Source organism: Sorex fumeus, unplaced genomic scaffold (assembly GCF_029834395.1).
Source record: "Sorex fumeus unplaced genomic scaffold, SorFum_2.1 ptg000073l, whole genome shotgun sequence".
NCBI lineage: Eukaryota > Metazoa > Chordata > Mammalia > Eulipotyphla > Soricidae > Sorex > Sorex fumeus.
This window is the reverse complement of record NW_026606130.1, coordinates 7,930,826-7,958,170: the sequence shown is the minus strand read 5'-3', so window position 1 is coordinate 7,958,170 and position 27,345 is coordinate 7,930,826. Positions and strand designations below refer to the sequence as shown.

Sequence of the window (27,345 nt, the reverse complement as noted above, 5' to 3'; positions counted from 1 at the left end):
GGATGGCTGCCCCAGCTTTTTTATGGGAGCTGTTTGCCTGTAGGATTGTCTTCCAGCCTTTGACTCTGAGCCTATGTTTGCTTTGACTATTGAGATGTGCTTCTTGCAGGCAGCAGAATGTTGGGTTCAATTTTCTAACCCATCCTGCCACTCTGTGTCTTTTATTTGGTGTGTTTAGCCCATTGACATTGAGAGAGATTATTGGTATGGGGTTTTGTCCCATTTTTCTTTTGAAATTAGGTGTATTTGAGGGGCCTGTCTTGTCTTAAAGTAGCCCATGTAGTTGTTCTTGTAACCATGGTTTTGATTCTATGAAGTTCCTGAGCTGTTGTTTGTCTGTGAAACTGTGTGTTGTTCCTTCTGTTATGAATGAGAGTCTCGCTGGGTAAAGTATTTTTGGTGAGGCATTTATTTCATTGAGTTTTTTCACTATATTCCACCATTGTTTTCGGGCCATGAGGGTTTCATCAGACAAATCAGCTGTGAATTTTAAGATTGCTCTTTTGTAGGAAATTTCTTTCTTTGGTCTTGCTGCTTTCAGAATTTTGTCTCTATCTAAGGTTTTGGTCATTTTGATCAGGATGTGTCTTGGGATATTTTTATTCAGATTCCTTCTAGCTGGTACCCTTTGGGCCTCCTGAATGTGGTCACAAGTTTTCTTCAGCTCTGGAAACATTGTAGCAATGATGTCTTTGACAGTTTCTTCTTCATCAGGGTTTTCTTCCTGTCCCTCTGGGACGCCAATAATTCTTATGTTACCTCTCTTGGCTTCATCACGATCTTCTCTTGCCATCTGTTCCCGAATTGTGAGTCTCTTTTCCATTTTCTGCTCTTTTCTGGAAAGTCTCTGAACTTCATCTTCGAGCTAACTGATTCTGTTCTCAGCAGCTGTTATTCTGCTGCTGAGGCCTTCCACTGAGTTTTTCCAATTTGCCTACCAGGTTTTTCAGGTCTGACATTTCCGTTTGCATTTTCCTCATTTCTGCCTTCAAATCCTCTTGTCTTTTATTGGCATTGCTTTCCATTGTTTCTTTTAGCTCCCCAAGCATCCTAAGTAGCTCCCTTCCTTGTCAGAGAGGTTGTCTAACACTACAGTATTGTTGGTGTTTTCTGGACTAGCCTCTTCAACAAGAAGGTTTGGTGGGCTTTTGCGTTGCTTTACCATTGTGACCAGTGTGGTTTAGACCTTCACGTTCACTGTTACTATTCTGCTTGATATGCAGAATGAATTGAGATAGGCTTAACGAATTATTGGCTAATATGTTTCTAGTGGTTGAGCTAACCTAGAGAAGTTTCCATCTAAGAGGGTAACTTATGGTTCCTATGGGATATGTAGTGGGAGAATAATTGGTGGTCGCGTTAGTGGCCACAGGTCCGGAATGGGTCCCTGGCGCTGGTCACCAGGTGGTACCTGTTTGAATGAGGAAAGATTGCCCGGAGCCGTTCAGCTTTGTTTCCACGAGTTGTGCCTCAGTTCCCGTCCCACGCGGATCAAGGGGATCAAGCTAGCTGCGCATACCCAGAAAGAGTCCCTGGCGCTGGGCTCTGGACGGTACCTGTTTGAATGAGGAGAGAATGCCCGGAGCCTTTCAGCTTTGTTTTCAAGAGATGTGCCTCAGTTCCCGTCCCGCGCAGATCCATTCTTTTTTCAAAGCCTGAATGATCAGCTATAACTGTTGCTTGCCATATTTTTCTTAAGATTTTTGAAGCATAATGTGTCCTTTGATTACAGTTTCTGTTGTTCTCCTTTCAACTGATAATTTATAAAAGAGGGCAAAAAGCTTTTGACCTGCATGTCTTTCTCTAACTCTGACTGTTTGTGTTCATACCTTTTGTTTTCATTTCACTATCTCTAAAAGGAGACATTTATAGTCCCTTGATTTTTTTAAAACATATTTCTTTCTCAGTCATTCTCCTTGAATCATTTGTACATTACAATATGTGACATCACTATTTCTCCTCTGGTTTTTTGTTCACTTTCATAGCTTTTAAAGCATTTTTTTAATTTAGTCACCAAGAGGTTACAAACTTATTCACGATTCCAGGCATACAACGTTTCAACATATATTCCTTCACTAGAATCCACTTGCCTCCACCAATGGCCCCCAACCCCACTTGCCTCCCACCCACCAATCTGCTTCTACAAGAGGCTATATAACACATATACAAATCAGGAAAGAGAGAAAACAAAAGACTTGTAGTAGGAAGAAGAGAGAATAAATGAGGATAAGGAATGGAGATTCGGAAACTTAAGTGGAATAAATTGCTAAACTTAACCTAAACATTCTTGCTTTAATGCTGTACATGAAATTCCCTTGCCAGATTAATCTACAAAGACATAGGTTTTCCCAGGGTCCTGTACAAGCTCCTATGACCTCACTGGCAGCCCTTCAGGTTAGAAGCTTCATTAACTCATACTTATTGAGCCTGCTCAGATAGAATCTCCAATAGAAGGGACTGGAGCAATAGCACAGCGGGTAGGGCATTTTCCTTGCATGTGGCCGACCCGGGTTCAATTCCCGGCATCCCCTATGGTCCCCCGTGCACCGCGGAAGTAACCCCTGTGCATCACCGGGTGTGACCCAAAGAACTAAATAAAGAAATAAATACATAAAAAGAATCTCCAATAGAGATTACTCTTATAGGTAAAGATCATTATAGACTTGTTGCAAGGATAAAAAATGAGATAACAGATGGAAATATAATAAAAAAACAATATACAAATGCTTGGTATTCTTTTTCTAAGCGCTCAAGAGCACTGTCAGTGGTTAAATATATCCAATAGTATCTTCATAGAATTTCAGAGCATATTTTAAATAACTGTGTCTAAAGAAAGTCAATTCCACCTACAGAATAATGAAAATGAAATCACCAGAAGGGGAAAAATATAGAATCAGCTAAACTGTGTATTTCTGGGGAGTGATTGTATTTAACAATTTAAGAAAACTCTTCATTTTCCTAAATGCCCTTAATTTATAAGATTTTTTCTTTTTAAAGTAATTTTTATTTAATCAAGAAACATAACTTATAGTTACTCATAGTTGAGTTTTAGGCATATAATATTTCAACACCAATCCCACCACCATTGTCAATTTTCCTCCACCAGTGTTCCCATACTCGTACACTCTCCACTCCCTTACCCACCCCACCCCCAACCTGTCCCCTTGGCAAGCATATTATAAAGTTCAGTGGTTGCAGTTTAGATGTGGTTTTCAGTGTAGTGGAGTCTGTGTTTTGGATATATAACTATACACTCTCCCACATCTCTAGTATAACTAAAACCCTGACCCCTGTTTCCCCTTTATTCCCTTTTTCATTCTCCCTCCCCTTTTATTCATTTTTTCTCTGTCCTTCTCCCTCTACTCAGGGGTAGGCATCCTCTCTTTACTAAATAACACTATTAGATTTTTTTTCTACAGGTACCCTCTGATGTCTGGATACCTTACAAATGAATTCTCATTAATCCGCCTTCTCTGGCCAATCTTCCTTTGGGACCCATTTGCTGGCTCCATAGTCTTTTGTCCATGTGGTTGCTGGCTCAACCTCAAGGACTTCTTATCTCTAGAGCCACCCCAATATAGGCAAATAATAGAAAATAATAGAGTGGAAGAAGATAGGGACTGGCAGACCTAAGGATGGCCCAGACAGACAAGGACCAAATAGTGGGAGTAAAGGGAGAATGGCAACGGAAAGTAGGCAAGAATTACAAAGAAATTACAAAGAAACAGAAAGGAGGAAACACAGGGGGAAGAGAAGGAGAGACAATCAAATCTTTGTAAGGTGGAGAGAAAGTTCACAGGAGCACTATTCATTATAATGACCAAGCTAGTGGTGTTGGGAAAAAGGACTGGTGTTCTCAGCAGCCTTGTGACTGACTCGGGCTGAGCCTCATGCATGAGTGAAATCCCATGGAACCCAGGTAATGCAGAACTTTGTGACCTCAGACTTTGGGCTCAATGGGACCCAGAAGCAGAGATCCCCTGTCTGCATCTCTCAGTCTTCAGCGACCCAGGGATCACACCCATAAGCCACCTCCTGCTGGCGCCAGATCATCTCATCATTGGCCACCATCCAGACCATACTACCACTTCTCCTGGAAGGGAGCATAACATGAGGCCCCCATAGCCATGCCACCAGACTCCGCTCCAGGCTGTTTCACCTGGAGTGCCCCAGAGGGAGGTGGGTGAGAGCCCTCCCCACCTCAAGGTACCCAGCCCCAGCAGCCGAAATCCTCCACAACCCAACAGCCGCCACGCTCAAGACTGCTCCTCACATGCTCAGGCCGAGGCTCACATGAGTGAACATATTCCTGGTCCATCATAAGACACTCCCTACCCATTATTCATAATTACCATATTTGATGGGGTTCAGACAGTAGGCAACAAATCATAGAGGAAAATGCATATATATGCATATATACATATTTTCAGATATATATACCAAAGTTCACATCACCCAAACTTTAACAACATGTTAGTGATATCTTACAGAATGTCTTAATGGCTCCTGCCAATCTAGAGCAATCTTCACACTGTTTCCTATATGAACACTTTTTTGTAAGCATGTTAATCAGTTCTTCATAACAGACAATATAAAATACATTATTTTGGTTGTGTTTTAGGACAAGGATTGGAGTTTGGGATGAATACATCCCCATTTTGGTGGTGGGAAGGTGTAATGGTGGTGGGATTGGTGCTTGAATATTAAATGTAATCAAGCATTGTGAACTAACTTATAAAATAAAAAATTTAAATACAAATCTTATAAAGTTATCTGTTAATTTATGGTAAGGTAAAGGTAAAGGTAAAGGCCCTCCCGTTGATCGTCGATTTGCTCGAGCGGGCCCAGTAACGTCTCCATTGGAGACTTTGTTGTTACTGTGTCTGGCATATCGAATACTCTCGGTAGCTTGCCGGGCTCTCCGAGAGGGGCGGAGGAATCGAACTCGGGTCGGCCATGTTGACCGCTTGTAAGGCGAACGCCCTACCCGCTGTGCTATCGCTCCAGCCCTGAGCGATATTTATGGTAAATAACAGTAAAAGTGCACATGACCCCATTATATTATAATTGCACTATTGAAAACAATGTGGATGGACATTTCTCAAAAAATGGGAATTGGGGGTTCATTTAATCCAGCAATTCCATTTATTGGAATATATCCCAAAGGCCCAAAAACTAAATGGAGAAAAGACATTTGCACCCCTATGTTCCTTGAAACCCTATCCGCAATAACCAAAATCTAAAAACAACCCTAACGTCCAAGAATAGATGACTGGATAAAAAAAAAACACGGTATGTCTAGACAATGGAATATTACTCAGACATAAGAAAAGATAAACTCATGCAATTTTCTGCTAATTGGATGGATTGGGAGAGTATCATGCTGAGTGAAGTTTGTCGGAGAGAAACTGACACAGAATAATCTCTCTCATGTACAGGATATAAACATATCAGTGAACTAACACATACCCCAAAACAAAGGAAAAAAGAAAATGAAAACTGATATTCACTAAGAAACATGCCACTTGGGGGTGGGAGTGAGGAATAGGACAGGAAGGCAGCAACAACTACGAACTATGGTGTAGGAAAGTGTTCAACTGAGAGGAGGAGGTGGTGCTGAGAGGTGGTTAAATATTATGCATGAAATCCTGTCAGTAACAGTACTATAAACTACAGAGCAAAAAATTATAGAGACAGACTAATAGATGGGAAGCAAATGGAGGAGAGGCATTGGTCGAAGGAAATGGACACTGGTAAAGGAATTGGTGTTGAATCATTGCATGCCTGAAACCCACTCATGAATAACTTTGTAGTTTCACAGTGATGAAATAAAATAAAAGTGTTTAAATAACAATAGGGAATGACTAAGAATTGAACTGTCATTCTCTGCTCCTGTCATGAATTTACCCTATTTTCCAGCTAGAGTGCATTAGACTTCATACCAGTTCCACAACCATTTGATTTCAGGACTCACTAAATTAATGGGGTCCTGCCCCTAAATTGTTGAATTCTGTGTTTGAACATTTTATCTCTGTAAAAGATTAAATGCCTCCAAAGACTGAGTGTGAACATTCTTCTTCCTATAAAAGCTGTTCTTTTTAAGTTTTTATTATAGCTTAGGTAATATGCTTACAATAGTGTTGAAGTTTATGGTATTGATGCACAAAGTTATGCACCTCCCCCCCAGCAAAGAACCCATGACCTTCCACCATTGTCACATGTTACCTCTGATCTGGTTTTCACTCCCTCCAGTGTTTGTTAATCAGTTTTGTAATACAAAGCCAAGACTTATCATTGTTTGATACTGTCTATTCTCTTGCTCTGTCTCTCTGTATCCCACACATGAGATGTATCACACAGTAAAAGACTATTTATTTTACTATTGTCTTGTTACAACATTCAGAAAAACAGGTTGGGAGTGTGTGATAGTTGAGAGTTAAACTTGACAATAACTTGACTTTTGACATAGGGCTCTCTCTGACTTGCAGTATCTTGGGGATCCTTTCTGTAAATGTTACGGAAAACAAACACTTTCAATTTCCCGTGACTTAATTTTTCATTTTCTTTTTTTAAAACAGGACCAGTTAAAAACAAGAAAAAGGGTAAGTTGAATTTCTAATTTTATACCATTGTTCTCATGTCGTTTCTCAAATTAAAAGAAAAAGTTGATGGATTTTATATTATGTTATTTCAATGCTGGATTATAGTGGTTTCCAAAATAAAGGAAATCTACTTCCTTCAATGAAGGCCCATGAAAGGCAGAGTTGTTTCTCTAGCCTAAAATACCAGCTGATTTGTATTTTCATGCTCCTACTTCATATAATTTCATTTAAAATTAAATTTATTTTCCCTTCATTCTTCCTCACCCTTACTCTACCCTTATCCTTTGTTCTGTTTTTGGCCTTTATAAAATCAAAAATCATGTACAGATGAAGTCCTGAGATGGCTCATAAAGGCTAAGTATATTGCTACTTAAGAGCTCAGTACCCTATTACTTTACCTAAAAGCTATTTTGAATCTGTTTTTCAGATAAAAAAAATATTTCTTGCTTTAAGCTTTCAATATCATTTTCTCTGTGACAGAAAACTAAGCTGGAATATTAACCTGATTTTTTAGTCTTTTCTAAGAAACTTCTAGTTGAGTGGTTCTATTGCGCCAGTGTTGGGTCAGAAAGTCCCCATTATAGTTGTAATGACCCAAGGGCTTTTATAAGTGCTTACTTATTTGAAGAGAAGAATGCAGAGAGAGATCATGTTCAAAAAGACAGGGCCGGGCAGTATATTCCACTCCTTAAAACTGAAAGAACAAGTTGTTTCTGTGTTCTAACCTGGAAGGAAAAGAGAAAAATTAACTATTTTTTGTGAAAATGCTTGAAATGAATTTATTCTGTCTATTTAGACTTTTGTACCTTATAGTCAATCTCAGACTAGGTCAAAAGACTATATAGGCCACCACCAGTCACTTCCCTGTGCATGAGAGTTTATTTTAGATATCATGATAAAAATATCAAAAACAAACATCATTTTTGTAAAGGAGCTGAGGAAACTATGGCCTTCTGAGGGTTGAACAAAGTTGAAAGCATCCAGAAAGCTGGAGTCAATGAGGAAGACTTTCGCTGTGCGAATTCATTCACTGTGCGAATTCATTCTATCATTTAACAAAGTAATTTGGACTTTGGGGAGTGAGAGCAGGGTGTTTGGGTCACACCCAGAAGTGCTCAGTGCTTAGAGTGACCCATGGCAGTGTTTGGGGGATCATATGTTTTGCTGGGGATTAAACTAGGATCAACTCCATGCAAGGCCTTACCTTCGTTAGCCCATAAGAAAGTAAATTGGACTTTCAAGCATGGAAGAGATTTTTGTTTTATTGGTTGGTTTTTGGTTGGTTTTTGTTTGTATGTTTTGTTTGTTGGGGTTTTTTTGTTTGTTTGTTTGGTTTGGAGTCACATCCATCAGTGCTCAGGAGCTATTCTTGAAGCTGTGCTTTGGTAGTGTTCAGGGGACTATACATGGTGCCAAGGATCAAACCAGAGTCAACCAAAGTAGCTTCATGCAAGGCAAGTGAATTACCTCTTACATTATGTCTCTAGCCCTTAAGCATGTAGATATTTTAACTCTTGTCACATACATTTAAAATAAATTTTGACAAATAATTTGAACCTAAGAAATTCACGTGATTTTTGACAAGGCCACTGTCTGCTCCTAATGCAAGGGTTGACTTTCTTTCTTAATAGATGGGTTTGAAAATGCTTTCTCATTTTTTGCTATTTATTTCAGGCATACATTATTCCAACACCAAAACTACCACCAGTGTAAACTACCCTTCACTATTGTCCTAAGTTTCCATCCAAGCCCCAAGCCTGCCTTCTTACCAGTACATTTTTTGCTTTTATTTTTGCAGGTTGGGCCTCATGCTTACAGTGTTGTTGGCTATGTGCTTTATATGTATTCATATTTGTTACCTGCCTACCACCTTTATTCCTGAGACCCCTACTCCTGACCCTTTACATCCTGCTTACTTCTTCTAATGTCCCTCTTCTATTTCTTTCCTTCCCTGTCCTTCCTTCTTGAAATTAATTGCTAATTACAGACACTAGGGATTTATCCTTTACACTCATTCACTAGACAGTGAATAAATATCTATGTTTTCTAGAAATAGAGATACAGAAATGGGAAAAATGATTTCTGTCCTCAGAAGTTCCCTATCATCATTTAAATTGTGGAAATACATTCAAATAATTATAGTAAATTATAAAATAATGCAGTCATCAAAATATGAACAGGGCATAAATGATCACAGAAAAGGAACAAGTAAGTTCTCCCTGAGTAGTGCCCTGCCAACAGAGGCAGGGTGGGGTGGGGGAATGGGGGATGGGAGGGATACTGGGATTAGTGGTGGTGGAGAATGGGCACTGGTAGAGGGATAGGTACTTAATCATTGTATAACTGAAACCCAAGCACAAAAATGTGTAAGTCTACAACTGTACCTCATGGTGTTTCACTAATAAAATTTTTTAAAAAGTTCTCTCTGAGTAAGGAAATATATCACAGAGAAAGCATTATTGAACCTGAATCTTGAAATATGAGAAAATAAAGAGAGGGGGCCAGAGCGATAGTACAGCGGGTAGGGCATTTTCCTTGCACGTGGCCAATCTGGGTTTGATTCCTGGCATCCCATATGGTCCCCCAAGCACTGCCAGGAGTAATTCCTGAGTGCAAAGCTAGGACTAACCCCTGAGCATCTCTGTGTGTGACCCCCCCAAAATAAAAGAAAAGAAAAAGAGAAAAGGATATTCCAGAAAAGAAAATATCATAATCAAATCTCTCAAACGAATGAAAAAGCATGACATGTTTGGAGCAACAGTAAGTAGGCTAGTCACCAAAGAATAGAGCATATATGTGATGTGAGCAATACCCAGATGCAGTGTTATCTATCCAATGAGTGAGCACTGAGAGAACATTCTGCTATAAGAAATGGAAGGCGATTGTCAAAGCTAAAATATCTGGAATTACAACTCTGAGATTTCAGTGCCTCTGGCAGGAATTTAGATCACTGCTTTAGAATGCTGCCTTCAGTATAGAACATTATTGGGAGGAGAATGCACATAGGCCTTAAACATTTACTTCAGCTGAAAGTTATTTTGAAGCTATTTAATATAGATTTCCTTGGACACAGTGAATAGGCACATGCCTGAAAAGGTAAATTGAGTTGATCATTTAATTTCCATCCTTTAATGGAATTTTTCCTCTCCCACAACTAAATCATCCAAGCGTATTCTCATTTTCTCTCTATCATATATATATAGAGAGATGTGTATGTATATATATAAAACATTTTTCACTTTTACTTATGCTTTCAACAACATGGCCTTAGTTAGAGGTTAATAAAATGCACATTTTTAAACTTTAGCTTTGAAAAAATGGATATTCATTCATTTAATCATTCATAGTGGACTGTTGTAGAGTGAGTGTACCCCCTTGCATGTATGAGGCCCTGGATTCGATTCCTTGAATTGATAAATAAAAGTACAAAATTTTTCTACATACAAAAAGTATCTGGATTTAAAGACTATACAACTTTCTACGTACAGATGTTTCTATGCTTTCATATTAATGAAGTACTCTGTTAAAGTGAGGACATCAGAGAAGGAATTCAGTCCTGTAAAGTCATGGTCTTGATCCAGGGGTAATTTGTACATGCTCCTCTTGGGCCAACCTTACGGAACTATGCAAGGGTGAGAAGCACAATTGCCTAAACCTTGCTGCAAAGCAGCAGAGAGGACCAGCTGCAGAACTAGATCACAGCAGGAGCTTTTCCCATAATGCCTTTAACATTTTCATAAGTGAACATTCTCTGTTTATACAACCATTGTTCTCTTTGACTAGAGGATTTTCTGGATGTAATTCTTCCAAAATTACGTTAGCTGTCACAGGAGACATGAAATCTTAACACTGAAGTTTGTGCTATCTGTGGAACACCCTCAGTTTAAAAATCACCGTTAAACCTGGAAACACTTTGAGATAGCACAACCATATATACACCATGCCTTTTGTCTCTGATACTCAGAGAACTAATAAGGGAAAAGTAAACCATAAAACCAGGCTATAGAAGTTTCCTAGCTGCCAGGTATAAATTAGTCCCCCTTATGGAACCTCAGCATTGAGAGAAAACTTGGGGAAATCATCAAGACCAAGCTCCTCATGTCATTGATGAGAAACTAAGGCCAACAAGAAGAGATTTGCCCACTATGAGTGTATGGCAAGCTGGGGCTTACAGCCTTATCGCCTAACTACATATTCTGTGTTCTTTCCACTACACCAGCTGGAAATGAAACATGGGTATTAAATAAGCCTGACTTGGAAGCTGCCCAAATCTGAAGGGAGATGGCGTTCCTGTTCAGCGTCTTAAAATTGGCTAGCTTTAGAAGATGAGCAGATTCAATCTTTTGTCGCTAAGTACAGGGGAAATGCTAAAGTTCCTAACTCAAGGCTACAAGGACTCTGCCTGAGAAAGCTGTTCTCTGAACCTCCTTCCTCCCTTTCTTCCTTCCAGAAGCGACCCCATAATGACCCTGTTGTTTCATTTCAAATACAGATGTGGTTAGACATGAACAGCTGCCCTTTCTGTTGGTGTTACCATGGGGGTTATATTTTATTTTTAATTTTTATTAGTGAGACACCATGAGGTACAGTTGTAGACTTACAAATTTTGTGCTTGGGTTTCAATTACACAAAGATCAAATACCCATCCCTCCACCAGTGCCCATTTCCCACCACCACGGATCCCAGTATAACTCCCACCCCCCACCCCCTCCATCCCACACTGCCTCTGTGGCAGGGCATTCCCTTTTGTTTTCTCTCTCCTTTTTGGTGTTGTGGTTTGCAAAAGAGGCATTGAGTGGCAATCATGTTTGGTCTATAGTCTACTTTCAGCATGCATCTCCCATCCTGGCAGGATCCTCCCAACACCCTTTATTTGGTGCTCCCTTCTCTATCTGAGCTGCCTTTTCCCCTAGCATGTGTGGCTGTCCTCCAAGCCATGGAGCAAAATTATCGGTACTAATCTCGGCCATTCTTGGGTGTTAGTCTCCTATTTTTTTACTTTATGTTCCCCAGATGAATGCAATCTTTCTATGTCTATCCCTCTCTTTCTGACTCATTTCGCTTAACATGATACTTTCCATGTAGTACCACTTATATGTAAATTTCATGACTTCATCTTTTCTAACCGCTACAGAGTACTCCATTGTGTAAATGTACCAAAGTTTCTTTAACCAGTCATCTGTTCTCGGGCACTCAGCTTTTTTCCAGATTCTGGGGGGTTGTATTTTTTTAACATGAATTATTCTTAAATGAGGACCTGATAAATTAGCACAGGATTCTCCCACTGTCAGGAAGCAGAGTCACAATCTGTAGGTGCTTGAGACTTCAGAGCATTGTATTTAAAATTAAAAGTGTATTACAGGAAAAGACACTGTCATTGAGTCTGGTAAAAAGGATTACATTCCTGGGACTTCCACAGCATTGTGAGAAGTTAGTGAAAGAATGAGGCAGACAGCAACCTATGACTACCTACTGTGTTTGAAGACCACAATTGTGACTCAATTAACATAATTTCACCCAGGTAGGAATACTGAAACAACTAGAATATGAAATAGGAAGGCCAAACTGTTCTGGAAAATTAGTGAGAAATAAAGTAAGAGATGGTAGTCTTCATAATTAATACCTTGGTCAGGGAGAGAGCCAAGTAGAATACATGTCTAGCTCATGCATTTTCTGGCACTGCATTGCCCCCTCTTACTCTCCTTCCTTCCTCTTTCCATGCCTATCTTAAATTTCTTCCAATTCTGAGACTAGACTCTAGACCGAACATGTTGCCATTCGATGCCTCTTTTGCAGGCCACAGCACTCAAAAGGAGAGAGAGAGAGAACAAAAGGGAGTGTCATGCCACAAGAGACAGGGTGGGATGGGGGGATAACGGGGGTAGGAGGGATACTGGGATCAGTGGTGGTGGGAAAATGGCACTGGTGGAGGGATGGGTACTCAATCATTGTACAATGGAAACCCAAGCACAAAAATTTGTAAGTCTACAACTGTACCTCATGGTGTTTCATTAATAAAAAATTTTTTAAAAAATTCTTACAATTCCTCATTCCCAGCTATTATCATATACACCAACTCCCCATTTCCTCTATATCCTTGCTCCTGTAACAAACTTTCCTGTAGATGATGATATCTCTAAAGTCAGGCTGTCCTCTTAGCTTCCTCTTATAATCCACATCAGTTCTTCAGGGACTGTAGAGATAGTTCAGGGATAAGGCATTTGCTTTGTATGCCACTGACCCCAATTCAAACCCCAGCATTAGATATAGTCCCTAAGCATTGTCAGGAGTAGCCTTTGAACACTACCTGGCATGACCAATAAGTAGCAAAAATAAAACCCTGTAGCACTTAGTTAGTTTTTTAATGGCCAGAGAGCTAGCACAGGATATAAGACACTTGCCCTACATGCCACCACCTAGGTCTGATCCCTGGCATCAGTTATGCTCCCCTGAGCATTATTTACCAGTGGCCACTCATTATTAAGCACAGAGCTAAAAGTAGCCCTACAGGGCTACTACTTTTAGTACTACTTTTAGTACTACAAGGTGTGGTCAAAAAAATACGTCAAGTTCACCAAACTGTGTAGTAAGCATAAAATTAATAATTAATCCAAAAATAAATACTGTCCAACAGAAGATTCAGGTGATGGTGATGGCACTGGAGCTCAGGAAATAATAACTAGTAGGTCTAGCAAAGTGCAGAATTCAGAAAAGTAGCACCAAGCAAACCTTAGGTCCAACTACTTGGTAATTTTGATTCTTTGGAGTCAGCTGAAATGTAACCTCTTTTAAAAGTCTTCTCCAACCTCTTCAGCATTTTGCCCTTACCACTAAGATTAGCCTATGATGGTGTCTCTTTCCACGCTTGAATAAACCTGGGGGGAGGTATTTATTCCCATATCTTCAAATCCAACTCTGATTATTCATGAAGGCAGATGTGTGATAAGGTGTCCAACTCTTTAACAATAAAAATTCCCAGAGTTTTGCTCTTTGATTCCTTTCTATTAATTTTATTCACAGAACTGACTAAGAATATAAGAATAAAAGAAGACATATTGATTCCTTTTCTCTGCTGTTGTCATAGTAACTTGGTACTTGTTATACTATTGCTTTGTGTCTGTGGAACTTTAACAATTTCTCAGTCAATAACTTCAATCATAACACCAAACCTTCTTTTTCAGGAAAAAAGGCAGGACCTCCTGGGCCCAATGGCCCCCCAGGACCTCCAGGACCTCCAGGACCCCAAGGACCCCCAGGGATTCCAGGGATTCCTGGGATTCCAGGGACAACTGTAATGGGACCTCCTGGCCCTCCAGGTCCTCCTGGACCTCAAGGACCCCCTGGTCTCCAAGGACCGTCTGGTGAGTCCCTTTGTCTGTTTAGAGCCAGGCTCCACACTAGTACTTTAAGTAGGGCAGAAGTGATGCTGACAGAAGTTCTGGGTGATGGTGACGGCACTGGAGCCCAATAAACAATAACTAGTAGGTCTAGCAAAATGCAGAACTAGAAATTAAAGAAGACAGTGGGCCATATCTGTTCTAACTTCTTGTTGGAATTAACCTGTCATGGATAGGCCATCTGTTGTTGCCCTGTCTCACCCTTCCATCAGAAGTTATTTCTTTTTCTTTACTGAATCACCGTGAGATAGTTACAAAGCTTTCGTGTTTGAGTTTCAGTCATACAATGATCAAATACCCAACCCTCCATCAGGGCACATCTTCCACCCCCAATGTCCTCAGTATCCCCAAACCTACACCTCCCCCTGCCTTTATGGCAGACAATCTCCCCATAATCTTTTTTGTATTGCTTGTTATAAATAGCAAAATATGTTGTGCAGCTGCGAGAGTGGCCATGCACTCCTGGAGTTCTAAAATTTTAGATAATTAGGATCTGGAGAAATCTCTGCAGCTAGCTGATCGGTTCAGAGATTCTTTTGTGTATTTCTGGATCATGGCCATTAAGGAGCTAAAATAGCAGCCAGAGGCAGTTTGTGGGCATAACCTCCAGGGTCTCATGGGGATGGCGGGGGATGAGAAGGACCAACTGATCCCCTATCACTTGAGGCCTGGAGTTTGCCATCATTGAACCTGCATGTCTGCACTTCTCATTGGGTTCTGGAAGTTGACAACTGCCAGGGTTTTTAGGGAGGGGTGGAGGGATGATGCCTGCTGCTGACTGAGGCACCCCAGTAAAGTTGACCTGGCTTAAAGTCCAGAGGCATCTCTGCAGTGAGATATTTGGTTCAGAGATTCTTTTCTTTGTCTCCAGAAGTAATTTCTGACTCTAGATACCCCTAAAATGGGCCATAGGAGTCAAAGACATAAAAAGACCTGAAGATTGACTAGACTTCCTGTAATCCTGTCAACCTGTTTACTGGACATGAAATTGGACTGCTCCTATTCTCAACTCTACATGTTGATCACTCATGACTAACTCATGACTAAAGCTCTGAGGATATGTACATATACTAGAGACTAAAGACATTTTGGAAAGCTGGCGGGTTGTTGGATAAAATGGGAGTTAATTGACTCCAAAATAATATTTACTCCTGGGAATTCATATTTACTTGACTTAATCTTCAATTACCCTTAGTTCCTAGCACTCCAAGAGCAGGGTCCCAACCAGGACCATGGACCCAGGGCAAGCTGTGAGCTACCCTGGCATCGAAATGAGCCAGGCCAACTGCCATAATACTTAACTATAATTTAAGAGCACAGTCATGAATAAACTCTCTAATGACCCAAAAGAGGTAAATGAATAAGGATCCTACTGGGGTTAGGAAGACTAACGTGACCTAAGAACTGTGGTTTGGAATACATAGTGAGATGTCTTCAGGAAGAACCAAACTTTAAGCTTGATATTTCTCTTACTGTGCTCATACAAAATGACATTGCTAGAAATATTATAAGTACATTTACTGTACAACTCAATACTATTCAGTACTATGGGCTGAAGTGATAGCACAGAGGGTAAGGTGTTTGCTTTTCACACAGCCGACCCGGGTTCCATTCCTCCGTCCCTCTCGGGGAGCTCGGCAAGCTACTGAGAGTATTCCACCCACACAGCAGAGCCTGGAAAGCTGTCTGTGGCATATTCGATATGCCAAAAACAGTAACAACAAATCACAATGGAAACGTTCCTGGTGCCTGCTTGAGCAAATCGATGAACAATGGGAGGACAGTGCTAGATGTTGATGTTGTATTGGAAGTATGCTATTGTTAGGAAAGAAGGCATCTGGGCAAAAATGATAATCCCTAAAGCAGTTTCATCGAGTTTTAACAAATAACTGATGATGATCAAACAATAGAAACTTATAATTCAGACTGTAAAAGAAGCAAACCTTAGGACCAAGACCCACCCTGTGAAGAAAACAAGTGTTTCTTCAGTAGATACTAACTCCCACCACATAGTCTATTCAAACAGTAAACTCTTTCACCATTCCCCTTGGGCCCAGAAGTTTGTGAAAAAAGGTATAAATGCAGATCATAATCTATCTACCTGATTGGAGTTGACAGGAGTTAAACAGTGTAGGCTTGGGTCAGTTGCTCTTCTCTTCTCCTGTGCCTTTCTTCTATCTTGGTATTTGTTTCTTAAAAGTAATGTATTCTCGGGGGGGGGGGGGGGCTGTAGATAGCACAGCAAGTAGGGCATTTGCCTTGCACGCGGCCGACCCGGGTTCGATTCCCAGCAATCCATATGGTCCCCTGAGCACCACCAGGAGTAATTCCTGAGTGCAGAGCCAGGAGTAACTCCTGTGCATCGCCTGGTATGACCCAAAAAGCAAATGAAAAAAATAAGTAATGGATTCTCAGTGGCCGATTCTCTAGGTCCATGAATTCTGTATCAAGACCAAAATTCATTGACTCATAATTCAAACAGGGCTATAAAAAACAGGGTTTTACTGTTTCCACAAGAGCTATGGTTGGTTTTTTTATCCAGTGTTCCACAAATACTACCTGAGCACATAGAAAACTTACTATCTATGCACTTTACTGTCTGCATCTAGAAATAATGAAAAAATTTCTCATGGAATTTATTTTCTAGACATAAATCTCCTTTAATAGAGGCCATTAATGTAGCTAAGTATTTATAAAGGATAATATGTTCAGGCCCCAGGGATAACTTGGTGCCTGCCTTGCAAATTTTAATTCATGAGTTTAATCAATGCTGTTGCACACATGGGTCAAGCACAATCCCAGTGGTACTGCCATTTGAGATCTGTAGCACCTACAGCAAAGTGTATGATCTCTGACACAGCATGACCAAATATATGTGTGATATTAACCTTTCATGGAACAGTCATCTGTTCTTGCCCTGTCTCACCCAGTCACAACTGAAGAGTGCAACCCCTGGTAAGTACTCACTAAACTCTGGGAGTAGCATAATGAAGTGTGTGATTCCCCCCCCCCCCCCATGAACATGTGTGTAGTCACCACAACAAAGTACTTAGCTACTATGACAACATCAGAGAAAAGGAATCATTTTTTTAATGATTAATGGGTTCTGTAGCACTGTAGCACTGTCTTCCCATTCATGGATTTACTCGAGCGGGCACCAGTAATGTCTCCATTGTGAGACTTGTTGTTACTGTTTTTGTCATATTGAATACACCACGGGGAGCTTGCCAGGCTCTGCCAAGTGGGCAGGATACCCTCGGTAGCTTGCCGGACTCTCCAAGAGGGACAGAGGAATAGAACCCGGGTCAGCCGCATGCAAGGCAAACGCCTTACCCACTGTGCTATCGCTCTGGCCCCACCCAAAATAAAAAATTAAATATCAAATACCAGGTGGTGGGTGTGGGTGTGTATATGTGGTGTGTGTGTCTTAAGTGTGAAAGACTTTAAATGACTTTTTAATAGATTATATTAAAAATATTTTATATAAAATATATGCTAATATATATTTTAATATATTATTAACATGGGCTGGAGTGGTAGCACAGTGGTAGGGCATTTGCCTTGCACGCAGCCTGCCTGGCCAAGCCGGGTTCTATTCCTCCACCCCTCTAAGAGAGCCGGGCAAGCTACCTAGAGTATCTCGCCTGCATGGCAAAGCCTGGCAAGCTACCCGTGATGTATTCAATATGCCAAACACAGTAACAAGTCTCACGATGGAGACATTACTGGGCCTGCTCGAGCAAAATCGATGAACAACAGGAGGACAGTGACAGTGACAGTGATTATTAACATCTGGAGAATATTTGAATTTTATTTTCATACTGAGTCTAAAATTATTAGGAGTTGTGCAATTTTTAAAGGCTGAGTAGGAAACATCATTTCCATACATTTATGGCCTGTGGGTTGGGGGTGGGGATGAAACCCACAACCATGCTCTACCACTGAACAACATTTTTGACCCCTTGAGTACCAGGTATCAAATCCACGGTCTAACCCACGTGAGCCACATCTTCAGCCTCACATTAATAGCTTTTATACATTCAAAACTGCTACACATTTTCATTCCCTAGCCACACCCTCTCCCCTTTGTTGTGGCGGTGACTGGGTCACATAAACATCTGGCTGTGGTTCTCTATCTTGCTACATGCCTGAGACCACACATCAGGTGGCAGTATTTGCACACTCAGCCACGATGATTGCCAAGGTGTGCACTGCTTTATTGTGGTTCTTGCACACGAGCTTGTATTGCCCTTCCTGGCTGTGGTGCACATACAGCTTGTAGTGCTGCTGGAAACTGCCAGCAGTACCAGAGCCAGGAGTTTGAACTCAGGACCATGCTTGCAAGGGAGACATTCTAAATCACTAGAATACTCAGTGCTGCATGCAAAGCGTGTGCTCAGCCTGTTGAGCTATCTCAACGGCCCTTTGGTCTGTCTACCTCAGCCACACCTGGCTATATTCAGAGATTCCTTCTGGGGGTCCTTTGGGATGCAGGGGATCTAAACCAGGGTCATTCACATGCAAGAAATGTACCGTAAAGCCCTGTACTATCTTCCCTGAATCATCTTTTCTTTTTCCCTCATGGTGCCATGATTTCAGCCCGGGTCTCCTGCCTAAAAGGCAGGTAGTTACGTGTCTTGCCACTGAGCCACATACAAGCCCTGGAGCACATGCTCTGTAGATATGCTCCCCCCACCAATGAATTTGCCATGAAACCAGGAAAACGCCTGCCTGTGCATCCCCAAAAAACTGACTAAAGGTGAAATATATTATATTCTATTTTTCTGATGCTGGCACTTATCAAACAGAAATGGAAAAACCATGAGAAGGATGACAAATTAATCACTATGTGGGTAGCAACTTTCTCCACCTTTCGTGACCAACAATAAGCAAAATTTCACATTAGGTAAGTCCAAACCAGTTGATTGGTATCTGATGGAAGAATAGATGAAACAAGGTTGGCCAAGAATGGATAATTAATTAGGAAATGAGTACTAAACTCATCTCTCTACTATGGGGGAGAGAAAGACATAACCTGAAAGTTCTAAACATCACTTTTCTGTTATTCCAACAGGAGATTTAGGTAGTTCTTAAAAGAGAATCTAAGATGGTTCACTAAGAATAAGATTTCTTCACAATTTAAAATGCATTAAAATGCACCACAAAAAATGCACCACAATGTATTAAAATGCAGAATGTAACTGAACATTCTTGCAACTTCACCTGATGATTAGTCATTATTTCCAAACCACTGCATGCTCAAGGGAATAATTTCTTAGCCAGTTTTTTCTGTTTGTTTTATGAGGGTGTGGGGGTGGTATTGTTTGTTTTTGAGGGTCCAGACCCAGCGATGCTCAGGGTTTACTCATGGCTCAGACATCACCACTGGTAGGCTCAGGGGACCATATGGGGTGTCGGGGACCAAATCTGGGTGTGCTGCGTGCAAAGCAAGAGTTCTAACTGCTATACTACTGCTCAGGCTTCCCTTCTTTGAATAAAATTAATAGAAAGGGATTAAAGGTCCAAATAAAGCAAACATCATTGTCTCATGGTTACACCAAGACGTGAAATCCCTCTTATGTATCCCCATGGGTATTTTTAGCGTGACTTGCCATGGGCCAGTATTGGCAGGAAGCCAGTAAGCCAGTTTCCTTGCTGGATCCTGGACCCACTGAAATTTCTAATCAGGGATGAGAAGTGATGGGAGGAGAAATATTTTTCCCATCTCAGGGAAAAATCTCAGAGCAATTCATTGACTCTCTCTCCAGCACTAATCCTGCAGAATAATATTCAGATAGGAACTTGGCAGATTATGAGGGTCACATATCGCCACTGGTTGCCTAAGTAAAGAGAAATGGAAGTGGAAAAAGTGTATGGCCTGATTACACTGTCTTATTTTGCAGGTGCTGCTGATAAAACTGGAACTAGAGAAAACCAGGTTGGCTGGGAATTGCTCTGCCCTGGGGAGAAGGGAGGGCCACACCATCTTTTCTCTGCTCTCTATTAAATTTGTTGAGATTTTATTTTGAGAGGATAACCCGGAGGTTCTGATTTTTCCCCTCATACCTCCTTTCCATCTCTATGAATAGAAAAGCTTTGCCTCAGGGCCTGCCTTTAGCTAAGGGAACTGAGCCTTGCCATGGCCATTTTTCTTTTCCTCATACCACAAAAGAAAGGGCTCACCATATTCGATCTGAGTAGTCCATTCAAATGAGCTAATAGTAGGACCATTCACTTGAGCCTCCAGTTCCTCAGGGATCCAAGACATTTAGTCAGCATTCTGAACAACTGGGATCAGGGGCTTCAAAGTTTAAAGTATGTCCTTGAATATTAGCCAACCAGCTCCACATCCAGCCCTGGCCGGGCTTCTCCCTTAATGACCAGAATAAAACTTTTTTATCCCTAGTCTTTGAGGTTCCTAATCTGTCTATTTACAGGCTCTGCTGCCTTGCCTTGTCTCTCCTCAGCTTCTTTCAGTACAGCTGTTTGACCACAGTGATAAAACTACACAGCTGCGCAGTGCTTGATGGTTTTTAGGACACTTTTATATCCATCACCCCATTTGATCTTCAAACAACCCCATGAGAGAGCCCAAACAGAGATTCTTGTAATCCCTAACATTACAGTTAGGTAAATGAATTTCAAATTATAAAACTAGAGAGTGGTTGAAATCATAGAAATATAAAGTGGCAAAGCTAAAAAATAATATTTGCTTTTAGTGTAAATGTGGTCTCTAGAATTCCACAATAATGGGTGAGGGATAATAATTGGACTCTGAAAGAAGACTACAAACCAGAAGTATAAACATGGAAGCTAGTGACTAAGCAAGCAGTCTATTTTTCATAATGACGACTCTCTCTGTCCTTATCCTCCCAGCCAGCTGTGGTGCACCTACAGGGCCAGGGGTCAGCGATTCAAGTCAAGAATGGTAAGAGTCACAGTAGGCTCTCTCTAAGAGAATCTTCTCTTGCTTTATCTTCAAATAATCAATCAATTCCCCAGCCTCTTTTCTCCCTAGCCCCTGAGATACTCTTGGCAGTAGAGTGATTTTCTATTCCATTTTGCCCTCTGCTGGCTGATCCGGTAATTGCTTTCATAAGTCCCATTGCTGTCATTCCCAGCTTATATTTAGAAGCACTAGGAAGTTGAAAAAGGGTTGAGACATTATCTAGACCAGTGGTTTTCAATAACCGGCTTGCTAACTGATGCTGATGCCAATGCACAGAGATTCCCTATCTTTCTGCTTATTTAAAATTTAAATAACTAAAAAAACAATAAAACAAAACGTAAATATTTTGGTAAAGTTTGTGGTGGTGAGGTAAAGTAGTTGTACACATGGAAACCATAAATATTAATATCATTGCAACCATGTTACCTAAACTCTATAATAAAAATGGAAATCACATAAATAACTATATGCTTTTTATTTTATATTCCAATTTCAAACTAAAACACAAAACAGTGTTATAAATATTTTATTTCTTATTAGCATTTCAAAATGTATTTTCTCTGTTTTCACTGGTCCACTAATATAAGAAGGCTTAAAACCACTGATCTTGACTAAGGTCTCTTCAGAAATGGAGATTATATCAAAGTCACCATGGAGTTATATATAGTTTTGAGAAACATTTTCACAGTATAAATTCAAGAATGTAGAACTAGATTTAATTAATTTCTTTTCTGATGGGTCTACACATAATATGTATGGAGAGGGTGTTTTTCCCAGAAAATGGGAATCATGTAATATTTCAGTAAAAATGGAAAAGGGTTTAGTGAGGTTAATCAACACTCATTTAGTATAATTCCTGTATTAAAAGATGGGAAACAGTACCAGAGAGATTGTATAATACCTTAATAAATCATTCTGCCTTGTATTTGCAATATACCATATTTGTCTTTTATTTGGTCCTCACAACAACCCTATGAGGTAGATTTTAGGTCCTTTTTTCCAGAGACAGAATCTAAAGCTCTATGAGACTTAATTAATTAGTCCCAAATTACATTTAAGTATAGAACCTGGTATTCAAAATTATGTCTGTCTCGCTCTTTCCATTACACTACTTTACTTCAATGATGAGTGTACACCACAGTGAATAAAGGATTAGGTTGATTTTCTTCTCCCAAAGAAACATGAACATTCATTAAAGACCTATGCTTTAAAATAACATCCAGTCCCCAAGGCACACAAAGCCTAAAATGCAGGAGCCTTGGGAAGCAACAGACCAGCCAAAATACCAGATGCTTACCAAGTTTCAAGAGGAAGAACTGTGAGAAAGATTAAATGAAGGTTTAAAAAACCTGCTGCCTGAGAACAGCTTCTGATAGCTCAGTGAGTCTGAACTGACTGTACTGAGCTTCCGTAATGATTGACTTAGCCACATCCTGACCTGCCACCAAGATTAACTTAATAGATTCAGATATAATAAATAGGAACATAATGCCCTCGAAACTCAACTGGTCCCACTGGGACTGAGTGCCTTGGAACCAAGAATCTGGAGTGGGTCATGATCACCAGATGCCTAGGGAGGAATGAGACAAACAGAAAATAGTGTTATTTGTAATGTTTAGATTGATAGCATTTATTCTGTGAGCAGAGTGACTTGTTTTGTTCTTGCTGCCACATAACTAGGCTGTTTCCATTCCCTATGGCTTAATCCCCAGTATTAATCTATGCTTATCTTTCATTTTACAGTAAGCAGAGTAAGGGGATCTGGAATGGAAGATGCCAATCTTGAGCCTATTTTCATTGACGGATCACTAACATTTAAAATCTGTCCCACCCACATCTGTTTATCATCTCAAAGAAAGATAACTGCATTTCCCAGAAAGCTGGAAGTTTTCTCTGAGGCAGTGTTCCTGAAACTAGCCAAGGATAGATATTCAAAATGTCATTTTTAAAATAAATAATGGATGGGTTTGAGGAGGTGGAGGGTTTCTTGTTCTTGAACTCCCTCCTCTTATGGTGGGAAGAAGAATCCCTCTCTCTATAGACGAGAGAGTAAAGCCTTCCCAGCCCCCTCTTACATGCAGGCTTCCACTGTCAAATCGAGACAGGGAGGCCATGACTGGGGTAGAATTGAGAACTGGGCAATTTGTCAAGGGATTCTTAGCTCCCAAATTGGCTAGTTCTAGTGTGTTTTGCTGGCCTCAGGCTCATAAAAATCCCTCTCCCTAGGGATCACTGCCTCAGCTGACTCAACCATGAGTCCTAAGTTTCTCCAGAGGCCAATTTGTTTGGTTGCTTGGTTTCCTGGGGATCCAGGGTGGGATCTTTCCAGAGAGGCGGTGTGTGGAGGAACAATTAAAATAAATTTCTTTGGACCAGAGAGAGGACTCTAAAAGAGCTAATGCATGTCCTTTACGTACTGGAGGCATTGGTTTGACCCCTGGCTCTGCGTGGTTCCCTAAAAATTGCCAAAAATTGAGAACCCTTTCCAGCATTGCTGGGTATAACCCCAAAATAAACAACAAAAAAATCTCTTAAAAAGAAGAAAAAAATAGCATTAACCTCTGAAATAGGAAGATAGGAGCCATGGCTGGAGAAATTAAGCAATAGCAAGACCTAGCCTGCCACTCAGTGTCTATATTTAGCCTTTGGACAACTCAAAATAATAAATAGGACAGCATTATCACTCTCCCTTTCCTTTCCAATTCCCAAATCCAACTAAAATTGTTAAAGACCCTTACAGATATAAGGGGTAAGGAAAGGAAGGATTATATCCCAGTGGCCTAAGAGAGGCCTGGTGGCTGCTTTACAATTCAAAACACTTCCAAATGCTTTTCTTAAAGTTCGACCTTCCGGGCTATCCAAGTTACTTTGGGATAGGTATGGGACTTGTATACTGCTTAATATTTCTTATTAATTAATTACTGCCCAGATTATTCTGACATGTACTGAGTGACTGCCCTTCTCTCATACTGAGATCTTTCAGGTGGAGTTCTCAATGACTGGTCTCGCATCACTATGAACCCCAAGGTGTTTAAGCTGCATCCCCGAAGTGGGGAGCTGGAGGTACTGGTGGACGGCACCTACTTCATCTATAGTCAGGTAGAAGTGAGTACGGTCTTAGGCCTAACTCTTCTTATATCCAGAATGCAGATCTGATGCAGGCCACAGAGGGGCACTGTGGAGCCAGTTAGGAGCAGCCAATGACTAACTTCCTGCTTTGGCTACTGGAGGGAATTGAAAGGAGGACAAAAAAAAAAAAAAAAATGGGGCTCATTTGTTTTTCCCTAGTCAGATATCACAGAAAACATGAAAAAATGCTCCTCCCATATCCTGCATCTGATTCCCTCCTACAAGGCCCGATCCTCTCTTGTTTCCAAACAGACCTATAAGTTCTACTGCCAAACTTGAACTCTGTCTCAGTATATTCTTTGAAAGTCAATCACAAGACTGCTGTGAACACCAATCCTTTTATCCAACACCACTAGCTTGGTCATTATAATGAAAAGTGCTCCTGTGAACTTTCTCTCCACCTTACAAAGATTTGACTGTCTCTCCTTCTCCTCCCCTGTGTGTTTCCTCCTTTATGTTTCTTTGTAATTCTTGCTTCCTTTCAGTTGCATTCTCCCTTTACTTCCAGTATTTGGTCTTTGTCCTACCTGGGTCCATTCCCTAGGTCTGCCAGTGACTATCTTCTCCCACTCTATATTATTTTCTATTATTTGCCTATATTTGGGTGACTCTAGAGGTAGAAAGTCCTTGAGGTTGGGGCTTTTGTGAGGCAGACAGTCAGCAACCACCTGGACAAAAGACTATGGAGCCAGCAGATGGGTCCCAAAGGAAGGTTGGCCAGAGAAGGTGGGTTAATGAGCATTCATTTGTAAGGCATCCAGACATCACAGGGTCATTGTAGAAACCAAGAAATAATGTGGCACCTAAATATACTGCTCCCTCCTTAAGACTCTATGGAGAGAACAGTATTTCATAAACTAATTCAAGATAATAGATGAAAATCCCAATTCCTGGGGTGCACCAGAGTGTCATCACAATTTCCTACGGGCGATTTGCTCTAAACTCCATTTGGTGGGTGGATTTAAATGGTTCAGGGTATAAAGGATAAAAAAAGTTAATTTTATGTGCCTAGAAAATAATTTGGAGTGGTCTCAGGCCTTGAACACATGAAAGCTGGGAAAATACCTTGGGAGGAGGCCTTTGGACATAAGTTAGTACTTCCTTCTGTCCATAAAATAGAGATAGGGGGCTGCTTTGCCCTTCAAAATTCTTATCTTATTTGTGATGGACATCTCTCCATCTTTCTGGATCTGTTTTCTCAATCTTCACGTGAGTGAGCCAAGAAACAATGTGAGAATCAGAGAGGAATAAATTAGTTGCAGAGAAGGGATGCTACAAACTGAGAGAACAACTGAGGAAATGGCAAGTTATTACTATGCCCTCTAGGGGAATCAGTGACTTCTACATTTATCAACAAATAGTTATTCTTATCCTTAATGCTTGGAATTGGCAGTAAATGCGTAAACGCTAGTGTCTGTAGCACTGATTGAGCACCTAATATATTCAGTGCATGCCAGGGCCAAGGAGGTCAGGAGGAAGGAGAATGAGGGACAAAAGGGAGATAGAATGTCAAATAAGTTATGGTGCTTCTCAAAGTTTACAACCAGTAGGCTATTGAAGGAATGATTTGCTCAGCTCCCTGAACCTCGTGGAATGGGGACAGTACAGTCTATGTGTCTGTCATCCTGCCTTTCCTGTTGCTAACTAGCACACACACCAATGGCACTGTCCACTTCACAAGGTTCTCTGGCAGCTCATCTGAGAAGTCTTGTCTATTCATCAAAGGGGAGGGCCCCACTCTCTCTTTTCTCTTTTCCCCAATCCCTTCTTGTTGCCTCTCACCTAGGTCTACTACATCAACTTCACTGACTTTGCCAGCTATGAGGTGGTGGTTGATGAGAAGCCCTTCCTGCAGTGTACCCGAAGTATTGAAACAGGAAAGACCAACTACAACACTTGTTACACCGCAGGCGTCTGCCTCCTCAAAGCCCGGCAGAAGATTGCTGTGAAGATGGTGCATGCCGACATCTCGATCAATATGAGCAAGCACACCACCTTCTTTGGGGCCATAAGGCTGGGCGAGGCCCCTGCATCCTAGATTCCCCTGTTTTGCCCCAATCTGTGGCCATAATCCATTCCTTGGGAGCTGGGACTCCTGGAACCTCCAAGTGCTGCTGTGAAGAGAGGTATTTTGGTATTGCAGCTACAGAGAGAAAACCTCCCTCCTTCCTTGTGCTATTTATTCCCCCAGTGACTCCAGGATGACAAGGCTTGCTTGACTTTCCAGAATGGCCTTGAATTCACAGAGAAGTTGATGAGCCTCAAGCTTTACATGAAGCAGAACCTCCTTCCACATCTCCATTTTGACTGGCTTATGGCATGCCTCTTCAGCCCAAGGTTCCTGAGGACAAAACCATCAGGTGTTGCAATAAAATGAGGGTCTAAGGCAGCAGTGAGGAGAAAGCCAAGTATGCAGACTCTGAGGGTCAACACCTGTACCCCAGGGGCCTTCCGCTCCTCTCTTGGGTGAGGGTGAGGGGGAATAAGAGATGGGAGTGTTGCAGCCTAAGAAGAGTGTCCAGGAGGTATGTAAAGGAAAGTGCTTATGACAGAGATAAGGGAAAAAACTACCAAGAGTTGTCCTTGCCAGCAGAAACATCTTCACTGTTCTGCACTATAGCCTTTCAGAGGGCCAGACAGCCCATCCATTCAGGCTAAGAGCCATATCTCAGAAATTTGCTGGGCTTCCTTCAGAGAAAGGAGATTTGGTTTCCTTGGAGCAGCTTCATGGAATGGCCACAACCTTCCTGCTTAAGAACCTGAAGCCTTACTTGGGACCACATGCCTTACATGTTGTTTACAGATGTGATCCACGCTCAGATCACTCCCTGGGCTCCCTTCCCCACTGCTCCCCTTGCCAGCCTGTCTGAATTGTCCAAAGATCCTACCTATGTCTGGGACAAAGCCTGACCTAAGACCTGTGTTTATGTGAGACTATACTACTTTTCAGCTCACCTGGGCACAAAAAAATTTTTATTTACTTAGAACCAAACAATTTTCATCTGGTGGAATTGGTTTTGGGGCCAATGGGATGGAAAGGATGATTTCATAATGTCCTTTAAAGTTTGAATGTTTAGGTCTCTGCCAATAGAGTTTACTGCCATACCCAAATTTTATATAGGACTTGTGGATTGCCAAGGTAGATATTTCCTACCTGACCCAGAAAGGGATATGTCTGGGGGTAAGACTGAGGGGTTTTTTTCAAGTATTCTGCAATTCAGTAATTATCTGAAAGGATAGCAGTCTGTTCCCTATTGATCTGCCTGAT

The 27,345-nt window shown here is 41.1% G+C and overlaps 1 protein-coding gene across 6 annotated transcripts in view; it reads left to right on the top strand.

Moving 5' to 3' along the window:
- Window positions 1–26,315, top strand: part of EDA (ectodysplasin A) — a 746,096-nt gene extending 719,781 nt beyond the window's left edge. The window contains exons 3-8 of one of the 6 annotated variants that reach the window (XM_056130099.1): window positions 6,579–6,602; window positions 13,784–13,963; window positions 19,903–19,937; window positions 20,876–20,927; window positions 23,932–24,047; window positions 25,864–26,315. In XM_056130099.1, the coding sequence (XP_055986074.1) occupies window positions 6,579–6,602; window positions 13,784–13,963; window positions 19,903–19,937; window positions 20,876–20,927; window positions 23,932–24,047; window positions 25,864–26,115 (659 nt within the window). In that variant the 3' untranslated portion in view covers window positions 26,116–26,315. Of the gene's footprint in view, window positions 1–6,578; window positions 6,603–13,783; window positions 13,964–19,902; window positions 19,938–20,875; window positions 20,928–23,922; window positions 24,054–25,863 lie in introns of all 6 variants that reach the window. The other 5 variants (XM_056130098.1, XM_056130097.1, XM_056130095.1 and 2 more) reach the window with 5 other exon arrangements.
- Window positions 26,316–27,345: the final 1,030 nt, after the last annotated feature.